The 11,199-nt window shown below is 37.3% G+C and overlaps 1 protein-coding gene across 1 annotated transcript; it reads right to left on the bottom strand.

Annotated features, from left to right (window-relative positions):
- Nucleotides 1-2,427: 2,427 nt before the first annotated feature.
- LOC103583328 (chromosome unknown open reading frame, human C2orf47) lies at nucleotides 2,428-11,167 on the bottom strand. The gene is made up of 5 exons (XM_008564676.1): nucleotides 10,727-11,167; nucleotides 6,857-6,928; nucleotides 6,286-6,412; nucleotides 4,857-5,004; nucleotides 2,428-2,828 (listed from the first exon to the last, which is right to left on the bottom strand). Exons 1-5 carry the CDS (start codon nucleotides 11,165-11,167, stop codon nucleotides 2,750-2,752), a joined length of 867 nt encoding a protein of 288 aa, XP_008562898.1. The 3' UTR covers nucleotides 2,428-2,749.
- Nucleotides 11,168-11,199: the final 32 nt, after the last annotated feature.

The following is an 11,199-nucleotide window of genomic DNA, read 5'->3' as shown; positions in this document are numbered from 1 at the left end:
AGCATCAGATGCTTCCCTTCCCCTCCCACCCCAGCTTTTTTGTGCTACCGTTGTTTTTGGCAGCTGACCAGTATAGGGATCAAACACTGGACCATGGTGTTATCAGCACCATGCTCTAACCAACTTAGCTGACTGGCCAGTCCTCCTTGCCCCAGCTTTATAGACATATAATTCCCAAATAAAAATCTACACTGATTCTAAATTGCACAGTCCCTATTTAAAAATCTTTGGATTGGAGACACATCTTAAAATTGATGGCAAATGATAGTTTGATTGGCTGCATTTTTCTTTTTGGTAATATGTGTCTCAACTATTATCTGTTTCATCTAAGAAGTATTTCATTTAAGATTAGATGGAATTACATAAAGATTAGATCTAAGATTAGATGGAATACAGATTAGCTTTTTTACACTTTATAAAAATAGAATCATTTCAGCTTATTTTTCTGCAACTTTTCTTGCTAAACATGTGCTAAAATTTTATTTAGGTATAATTTGCATAAAATACATACAATATACATATAATTAAATGCTCCCATTTTAAATCCAGTTTGATGAGTCACAACTGTATAAAGCTATGTAGCCACCACTAAAATCAATACATACAATTTTTGTCACGCCCAAAACCTCCTTTGTACGCCTTTGTAGTCAAACCCGTCCACCTCACTCCCATTCCCACTACCCTCTGCCTCAGCCCCAGGCAACCACTGGTTTACTCCCTGCCATTAGAGACTAGCTTTACCTTTTCTAGAATTTCACAGCAATAGAATTATGCAATGAGTGAAATAAGTACTTTTTTATGGCTGGCTTTCTTGACTCATTTGTATATCCACTCATCTACTGAACATTTGGGGTCTTTCCCAAATTAAGAAAAAAAGCTGTTATGGACATTCATGTACAAGTCTTTATGCAGTTGTTTGTTTTCACGTCTTTTGGGTAAATACCTAGGAATAGAATTGCTGGTAAATGTATATTTAAACTGCCAAACTTTCTTCCAAAGTGGCTGCACCATTTTGCATTCCTACGAGCAATGTATGAGAGTTCCAGTTGTTCCATAGCTTTACCAACACTTGGTATTGACAGTTATTGTTCTTATTTAAGCCATTGTAGCAGATTTGTAGTGGTATCTTGTGGTTTTGCATTCTTCTAATGACTAAGGGTGTTGAGCATCCGTGGCAATTTGAATACCTTTTATAAAGAATCTATTCAAGTCTTTTGCCTGACATTTACTGGGCTGTCTTTTCATTATTGAGCTGTAGCATTATTTATATGCTATGGATATAAGTTCTTTGTCAGATAAATGCATTGCAAATATTTTCTCCCAATCTGTGAACTGCCTTTTAATTCTTACTGGTGTCTTTCAAAGAGTTTTAATTTTAATGAATTCCTATTTATAAATTTTTTCCATTATGGTTCATGCTTTCCATGTCCTAACAAGTCTTTGCCTATCCCAAGACAGCAAAGAATTTCTCCTGTTTCTTTCTGGAATTCCTGGTTTTAGCTTTTGTTTAGGTCTATGATTCATTTTGTAATCTAAATTTTAAATTAAAATTGTGTAGTGTGAAGTAAGAGTTGAGGTTCATTTCCCATAGAATATATAGTTATTCCATTTGTTGAAAGACCGTCTTTTCCTCCTTGAAATACCTTAGCAACTTTGTCAAAAATCAATTGTCCATATACGCATGGATCCCTTTCTGAAATTTATTGTTCATTGCTTTGTAACATTTCTTATCAGATCTGTCCATTATTAATTAACCCTCTCATCTTTTCTCTGTCTGAACAAGTCTTTTCTTTTGTTCATTTTTGAAGGATATTTTTGCTGAAAATAGAATTCCAAGTCAATAGATTATTTTTTTCTTTCAGCACTTAAAAGATGCTATGCCAAGGTCTCTAACTTGTATAGTTTGAAGAAAAAATATAGTCATTCTCATCTTGGTTCCTCTGCATGCAATCTTTTTTCTCCAGCTGCTTTTACAATTTTCTGTGGTTTTTAACAATTTCATTATGATGTACCTTGAAGAGATTTTTCTTTAATGTGTTACCTGTTTGTTGAATTTCTTGGATTCATCAATTAGGAAAATTTCCAGCCATTATTTCTTAACATTGTTTTGTCTATCCTACCCCAGTCCAAGTGTGTTAGAACAGTTGATATTATCTATCAAGTGTGTTAGAACAGTTGATATTATCCCACAGGCGGCTGAGGCACTGTTCTATTTTTTTTCTCCTTGTACCTTAGTATGCTTCATTTAGTTCTGCTGCAACCAACTGCTGTAATTCTATCTGTTCCTTCTCATCAAGCTAGTAACCAAAGAGGACCAAATAGCAGCAGTAATTTTTAAAAATAAATCTTACACGTACTTGGATTAATGGTATAAATGTATTGGTCACAGATAAAATACTTCAGGAGTGTTAAGAAATGTGTAAATAATTTTTTCAATACCTTCTTTATTATATTTATAAAATTATAGTTTGTATGTGTGTCTATATATGTAACTCAAAACTGATACTGAATATGACACCAACAATGTGGTGGTGTAGTTTTTTTGCTTTGACCTCTTTAAAGAAGGTAATAACCATTTGTGGAAAATGCTTTATTGTATCATGTCAATATGCTTAAAGTAGTATTTCATAAGAATACAAAAGTAATCTACAGACTTGATTAAGTGAAGATTAAATTATCCAAAAATTTTTCTTCCATAGTTTGTCACAGCAATTGCTAAATGTCCACAAGATCATTTTTCCAAGAAAGGTTATTCTAATAACTTTGAGTGTTCAATCCGTGCAATGGTCCAGTCCGGCTTTACTCCTTGTGTAAATTCCCTGTGAAATCTAGGGAAAACATTACAAATAATGTGAATCTTATGTGAATCCAAATACTTTTTGGATAACTATGTATTTTGCAAGTGTATGTTACAGGCAATTTTTAGCAACAAACTAATAGTTAATGGTAAATCGAAATCAAAACAAAAAAAGTTTAAACCTACCACTCCAATTACAAAAATATACCAAAAAAACTGAAGTACATTCTCAGCCAAAGTGACTATTTTTAATGAACTGATCTACATTCAATATCTGCCAGCACCTGAGAGAAACTTGGGTATTACTGTTATTAAATACAAGCTACTACACATGCCTAACATGAAGAGAAATGAACTGGACTCTGGTGATGCAAACAGCATTTAAAATATATAACCTAGCACACAGGAAAAACTGTTTTTCAAATAACACCTTTACTAATTTAGGATTAAAACAGAATTTGGTTTATACATGGTAACTCAATCTAGAAAATAACAGTGTTTATGAGCTGCCCGTGGCTTAGTAAGGAACATCAGAAGAGACAAAATTTAGTATTTATGACAATAATCTTTAATCATAAACAATGTCTTAAAAAAGAGACAAGTAGATTTAAATTAGGTAAGTATTTATATAGAATAATCTGGGTAATTACAAACAAAGCAAAATTTTCAAAAGACACATTTTTTTCAAAAAAAGTGAAAAAATGAGGATGTAATTTTCTTTTAATTTAGTGTAATAGAAAACATTTTCTTTCTTAGGTCATTTTTGGGATTTCTTATTTTAAAGCAAATGTGTACAACTTTGGCAATATAATAATAGTGCTCTCTCTCTTTTTTTTTCCTTTTTGTCTTTCTTCGTGACCGGCAACGGATCGCAACCCTCAGTGTCGCGCCCGTACCGGACTGGGACCGGCAACGGGATCACAACCCTCGGTGTTGCGCCCGCACCTCGCTCAGCCAGTGAGCGGCCGGTCTGTATGTGGGATCCGAACCCTCGGCGGGAGCGCCGCCACACTCCCAAGCGGCGCACTGTAGCAGTGCGCCACCGGGCCGGCCCCATAGTGCTCTCTTTTTAACAGATATTAAATTGTCTCCACTGACTTGCTACAGTTGTTCACTCTTCCCAATTTTATTAGCACAAAAATATAAGATAATGTCTCTTTTACACAGTTTGCTAACTTCCTAGTAGATAGTATATCTCCTTAAGGGCAGTGTCCCTTCACTTTTGTATCTAAACCCCTACTAGGACTTCGGCATAGGAGATTACCAATAAATGTCTAGTGAATAAAAGGTCCACATGCTAATTACGGCAGATCTTATTTTCCAAAGATGGCCACAACTGCACCTCCCAGCCCATGTACTCTTCAGCAATATGACCTTGCTTTTTGTTGCCCCATAAAGTGGTGGAGTCCTTCCACATCCTTTAAACTGTGCAGATCCTGTGACTGCTTCAACCAGCAGACTATGGTGAAAATGACATTCTAATTCAGAGCATAGCCCTTTTATTGGTCTAGCAGCTTACATTTTTTGCCCCTTAGAATCCGCCCACCATGAAAAAGATGTGACTAGTCTAAAACTATCACAAGCCCAAGCCACAAAGAGAGACTCTGGACAATGAAATGTTATGTATAGAAGCCAAGGAGCACCAAGGTGCCACACATGTGAATAAAGAAGCCATCAAGGAAATGAATCCTCCAGACCCCACCACCATAGTTGGTGTCAGGTGACGCAGAGAAAACCCCATAGCTGAGCCTTTTCAAAATTCCTGAGCAGTGAAATAGCAGGCAAAAAAAAAGGTTGTTTGAAGGCAATGAGTTTTGGGGTGGTTTGTTATGCAGCAATACATAGCTGAAACAGTTTAATTAAATTCAGTAATATTACCTCTTTCTAATTTTCTAAACACTTTTGTTTCATATCCAGTGTATCTTTATGATCTTTTCTCTTCATAAATAACTTGTCAAATTTCAATCCTTTTCTTCCTAAAGCTCCCTTTAGTTTTCATACGTTCACACTACTTTCCATTTTCTAGAGAAAGGAAACAATGAATTGTAATTACACTTACTCATAGCTTGCACTAAGAAGTTGTTTTGTTTCAACATTCTGATCTCCCAACTTAACCTGGAATACGTTGGCTCCCCTTAAAGTTTCACTGGGGATGTTGGCACTGGTTAGATACCAAAAGCACATCAGGATGTTAACAAACTTCCTTCCTTAGAGAAAAAATATACACAAACACACAAATACAAATCATAATAATCTATCATCCATATATCCAAACTGAAACAGAAAACAGCAATAGTTATACAGTTGTTACAGATCAAATTTTGTGTTTATTGTGTTGTAACTTAAGATACCTGTATTGAAACTTTCTTATTTTTAGAAAATTCTCTTAAGGTTTATGACTCACTTGCCCTCTTCTCTACAACTTAGTAATAAAGCTACTGTTTATCAAGCACATCCTTTTAAGTGTATTACATGAATTATTTTTAATTTGTGGCATTTTCTAAAATTAGAGTAATCTTATAAAAGACTCCTGTTGTCAAACCAAAAATGATGGGGGGAAAAACACATTTTTGCTGCTACATAATTAACTTAACCCCAACTAACAGAAAAAAGTAAGATTTCTACCCTAATGCACTTTGCTATGCTTAGTGATTCTGACAACGTCTTGTGTAAAAATCAGTTAGTGACCATGGTGCTGAGATGCAATTTGAAATATTAGGGGAGAAGAAAACATCACTAAAATCACTAAAAATACCCTTACAAATGTTTCAAACTAACATACATATAACAAATTTTCTAACCATTACGAGTTCCCTATCAGAACTGCCTTGGGTAATGTGTAAGCAGAGGCTACATTCCCGTGTGCCTTGCACATAATACATATGCAAATATGTGTAGAAGAAATAAATCAATGAATTTTCAGGAATGCCATAGGGAAAATGTATGCATTGAATAAGGAGAGGAACCAGATCACCACCAAAGTTCCTTCCAACTTTTTTCATTATCCTCCCAAAAATCCAATTTGGAAGTTCTACAGTTAATCTTATTTTCAAATCAGTCTTTAGCTAATACTATCTACTTCGATTTTCTCCTACTCCTTCCTTATTCCTTCCATATAACTTGCAGCTGGAAATTTAAAATGCTCAATTTTTTTTCCTTCAAGTTAGGAAATCTGAAACAAATACTTTCAATTTGAAACATGGGAGCAGCTCCTCCTAAACAGACTGTTTTCATCAATGTAAGTGATGATTTTCTCTCCTGTGCATTAAATAGTAGTAGGAAAAAGTTCTAGATAGAAAGGCATAAGAAACTATTACCATATCTCAACTCTTTCAGAGCTAGGTCTTTAAAAAATTTGTATATCATTTTCTTTGAGTTCTATAAATATCCCTTTTACAGACAAAACCCCACTATTTTGTGATTATCTACTACTTTAGCTTATCTGGATAATTAAAGATCATTTAAAGTTGACTATGCTCTGGTATTACCTTTCTCATCATAGTATATGGAGATGTCTCCTGTTGATGTATATACAATATCATCTATGTCAGCAGCGAGGGCATTTTTATGGTTGTCAGGTAGTGAAGTAACCTTTTCTTTCAATACCTGTAACACCTAAGTTTGAAAACAACAAAGCATTATTTCACTAATTCAATTTTTGAAAACATTTCAAAAAGTGATCTTTTATCATGGAATGAATTTTCTAAAGCTATTTTTAAGTTTACTACCATATTTACTCAACCCCAAAAGCAAGGCTGACAGGCATTTCCTCAAAAGCAAGGATGAAATGCATCTAATTACTCAACTAGATAATTCATAACAGAATATTCTATGTAAAAGCAACTGAAAGACATCGTGTTTACTAACTTATGCCTTAAGTAGCAGAAGTCATTCCATGCTCTGATATGACCCAAAGTACCTGTAAGGACAGATACATGAACCCTACTTTGGCTGCTGGCATACACACTATTTTTAAGCATAAATAAGGAGAATGTATATCATTCTAGTGCAAGAGAGTAATACATTTATTTTTAAAGAAAAATTAAAAGTATACTACACCTCTTTGGCCACAAGTTCTTCCAACAGATCAAATTTACACTGTGACAGCAATCTGGATACATGAACAAAAGCCTTGGAAAAAATAGTGGGGGAAGCATGGTGATTATTTCAAAATATCATGCAAAGTACCATACAATGCTCATACTTACATGATAAAATATAACAAAGACTTATTTTATGGTAAAGGTGATAAACAATGTCAAATACTAATATATCAGTATTAAGCACAACTCCTTCAAAGTTGGTCGGCTTTTCTTATATGGCCTTCCCATAATTTAGTAGTGAGTGAGCTGATTGCTAATTATGTATCTACTCTCAGGACCGGGGAAATGACACTGTGTGGTGTATACTCCAGATCTCTTAATAAGAATCCTTTTGTATATTTTCTTTTAAGATAATGAAGAAGTAAACAACTATCTCTCTGATATATGACCCACCTCTTCAGTATGCATAGATAGCAGTTGGAAAGTACTCCAGTCTAGACTGTATTGGGAGTCTGGAGATCTGGGTTGTAGTCTGAACCTCTTTAAGAGACATAAGGTAGGTTTGGGAAAGTGAAAGATAACACGTCTATACAGTCTAAATAGTGGATCCCAACTTTGAAGTATGAGATTCTATTTTAAAGGGGGGAAAACCCAACTGCAATTCTCTCCATTCCCAGCAATGAGAAATGAAACTGTGAATTAAGACCCTTACCTGTCTTCAAGGAGCTCTCCATCTACTGGGGGAGGGAGACAAGTAAACTGACAGGTTCAAGAACTATGACAGGGGTAAGAACAGGGTAATTTGGGAGCAAACATAAGAGTCACTTAACCTAATTTGGGAGGACCATAAAGGGCTTTCTAAAAGAAGTAACATCCAAGCTGAAATCTGAAGAACTGGCAGAAGAAAGGAAATACACAGGCACATTACACAGTGGATACTGCATAATTGTCATGTGCCTCCCTCCCAATTTATATGTTGAAGTCTTAATCCCCAGTACCTTGGAATGTCACTATACATGGAGATAGGGTCTTTAAAGAGGTGACTAAGTTAAAAATGAAGCTGTTAGGATGTGGCCTAAACCAATCTGACTGGTGTCCTTATAAGAGGAGGAAGTGTGGACACATAAACAGACACCATGGGCACACACCCTGAAAAAGACCATGCAAGGACACAGAAGACAGCCATCAGCAAGCCAAGGAGAATGGCCTCAGGAGAAACCAACCCTTTTGATATTTTGATATTGAAATTTCGGTTGTTTAAGCCACTCTGTCTGTGGTACTTAGTTATGGCGGCCCTAGCACTAATACAATAGTTGAAGTCAATTTTGAGACAATGAACATGTTCAAATGGATTCAAGGACTCTTTGCAAACACTTTAGAGGCACTCAAGGTTCAAAGATACTATATGTTTTGGTAAGCCTTCGAGTGCAGAAGATGGGTGATAATTTGGGCAAAAGAAACAAAGATCATAACCATCACATTGAAATTCATCCAAGGAAGATCACACATGTGCAAATTATCCTAAAAGGTAAATTAGGAGGCTGCCCTGATAAGGCCTTGATGACACAGGAGTGTCTAACCTCCAGAAGCTTCTTGAAAATAGCCTTCTTTTTCATAGGAAAGTCTATAATGTACCAGCAAGATATAAGAAAACAAACAGTATATGGTTTGATGGCAATAATAGGGAAGATATGTCACAGGTATTTATCAATGGCAAGCAGGGTCTATGTATCTAAGGCTTGTACAGCATTAGTCCACCTATTCCCCTGGCTCATGTGATGAACAAAAGCTTGCCTAGATTGTATTTAACCATCTCAATTGCCCGTGACTCTGGAGAATCAACACTGCTTGTAGAGTGGGTCACAGGACAGTGAACCTCAGCATTTACTAGCTATGCATCCTTGACCTCATTGTTTCACCTTCCTGGAACTTGGTTTTGTCACTTGTAAAGGAGGATTAGACTAGAAAAGGTGTCATTTCGTTTTCATATTCTGTGACTAAAAAAGAAACCTTAAAGAACATGATCTAATTGATATTCATAACGCTAGATAACATCTTATAGTTGGGTGATTAGACTAAGGAGAAAAGAGAAGAGGAGCCCATTGCATGTAAATAAAGTAGCTGATGTTGTTGCACCAGATTATTCCCAAACCCTAGAATTATACAAACACAAGGGAAGGTACAGTTGCATCATGAGAGTTAGCAGGGAGAGGTTTTTTTGGCCATGTCCTTATACATCTTAGGTGTTGAAGAACTGATTTGCTTGATCTGAACAGTATGTTCAGTAACCACTGGTTTAGGAATTGCTAAATATTTGCCGTAGATGATCCCTGTCATTCTTTTTGGAAGTCAGAATGGTTAACTGCACAAAAATTGAGTAAGAGAAAGGAAAAGTGCATACTGACTAGCTGATGAAGAGATGGAGATACTACCTAACAGCAAGGAGGGAAGCTAAAAACAGCTGGAGGACCACTAAGATCAGCTAGTGACCCAAACAATACTCCAAGCTCCTCTATGTGTTCAGAGGAAACAGAGACTGAGGCCTGATTCCTACCCATGGTGGGGAGATGATTTCCATTTCTTTATGACATATAAATGACCTGATAGTCATATATACATTATGAGGTGGACAAGCTCCTATGTCATCAGCAGGCATTGTGGAGAATAGTAGGGTCACAGCAATTTACCTGTGTGTGGACAAAAGATTTTGAGAATTGACATGAACAGAGGTTTACTCCTTAATTACGATGCTGAGTGCATATTAATCAATTTTACTCTTTGCTTTCTCATAAACACATATAGTAGTCAAGAGCTGATTCAGGGAAGCAGAAGTAAGTAAAGTTAAAAACGTTTAATTTATAACTGATACAAAAGTCACATAAATAAACATAAATGAATGATTATTGAAATAGTCTGAAACAAATTAGGAGTAAAAATACTAATAGTATACAATCGATATTGTAAAACGATTACACTGATGGCGTGATTTTAAGGTGTATGCAGGTATGAACTGAGAAATAGACTATGACTCCTATTGCTTATAAATAGTTCTGCAATGTTTGGAAATGACAAACTTTCTAAGAGAGTCAAAAGAAAGGTATAGATGGCCCTTCATCCTAGAAAAATCCATGTGCACACAAAATTTGCAAATAATCTCAGGACCCAGAGTGACCATTATGTGGCAAGGATAGGGCACGGTATTCTGAGCCATTCAGAAAGAGGGACATAACTGACAAAGTCTGGGCTATGAATCACCAAAGGTTAATTACTCTCAGTGTGCAGGGTGCTATGCACTTAGCGACCAGGTAGTCTCCGCAAATTCTTTGAAAGAGTAAACTTACTCATCTCCAGGTTATTCTTTAAGCAGTATGATGGGGAAAGAGGAGCAACGGAGCTCTGTCACAAAGCTGGCAGGAAGTTCTGCCTTTCTACCCCAAATCACATTATAGTACTTTGGAAATGTTATCTCATTTATTCTTTACAATAATCTTATCCACTCATTAATTCATTCGACAAACACTTATGGAGTGCCTACTATGTACCAGGCATTGTCTTCCCCATTTTGCAGATCTGGAAAATCATGCACAAAAAGGTAAGGTCCTATATCTTTAAAGGGCAGGAATGTGTTTTGAATCAATTTCTGTCTGATTCAAGACCTGTAGAGAGTGAGAAAGGTAATTGAAGGACTTGACCCTGGTCTCTCAATGGAACCTCTCCTCCTCGGCGACCATGCAAAGACACCCCGAAGCTTACTTTAAGAAGTACCCAGAGAGCTGTGTCTGGGCCACTACCCACGTGATAACTTAGGACCCTATAAAGAAACCTCAGCGCTAAACAGTTTTGCATGATGAGAGGCGGACGGCCGTCAACCAGGGAATAAACAAACCTGCTTGGCCCCCTGAGAGAACTCTGCGATGCTGAACTCTCTGTCGAAATAGGCCCAGATAAGGAAGGCGTAAATTCGAGTCCGAACCCAGGTGATGGGGTTGGAGAATCCCAGAATGATCATCTTGGTTTTCTGGCGCTGCTCCTCGGTGCTGTAGTTGCGCCGAGGGCAGGCAGGGAAAGAAGTGAGGGCTGCGGGGAGTCCCAGAGGCCTGACCAGGGACCACCGGGGGCTCCAAGCAGGCAACGCCGAGGCCACCGAGGCCCAAGTGCTCCGAGGACGTGGGGCCGCTCCCGAGCTAAGGCGGCGGCGGCAGAAGTAGCAAAGCCCGGCTAATGGTAGCCTCGCCTCGGCTACATTCACAGTCCGGAGTTGGGTGGCCCCGCGGGGCAGGGCCCGACATAGCAGCAAGCGAGATTGCAGATGAGCGGCCAGCGCCATTTTCGTGACCTTTCACCCCCTCTGCTCGCCTG

Source organism: Galeopterus variegatus, unplaced genomic scaffold (assembly GCF_000696425.1).
Source record: "Galeopterus variegatus unplaced genomic scaffold, G_variegatus-3.0.2 Scaffold189, whole genome shotgun sequence".
In the NCBI taxonomy this organism is placed as follows: domain Eukaryota; kingdom Metazoa; phylum Chordata; class Mammalia; order Dermoptera; family Cynocephalidae; genus Galeopterus; species Galeopterus variegatus.
Note: the sequence above shows the minus strand (reverse complement) of the source record. Positions and strands in the feature narration are given on the sequence as shown.

Excerpts from the sequence above, each read along its gene's own strand:
- LOC103583328 (XM_008564676.1), bottom strand. The coding sequence starts at position 11,167 with ATGGCGCTGGCCGCTCATCTGCAATCTCGCTTGCTGCTATGTCGGGCC. Across the intron at positions 6,413-6,856 it reads AAGAACTTGTGGCCAAAGAG|GTGTTACAGGTATTGAAAGA; the intron begins GTGTAGTATACT and ends TTTCAAACTTAG. Across the intron at positions 5,005-6,285 it reads CATATACTATGATGAGAAAG|GAAGGAAGTTTGTTAACATC; the intron begins GTAATACCAGAG and ends TTTTTCTCTAAG.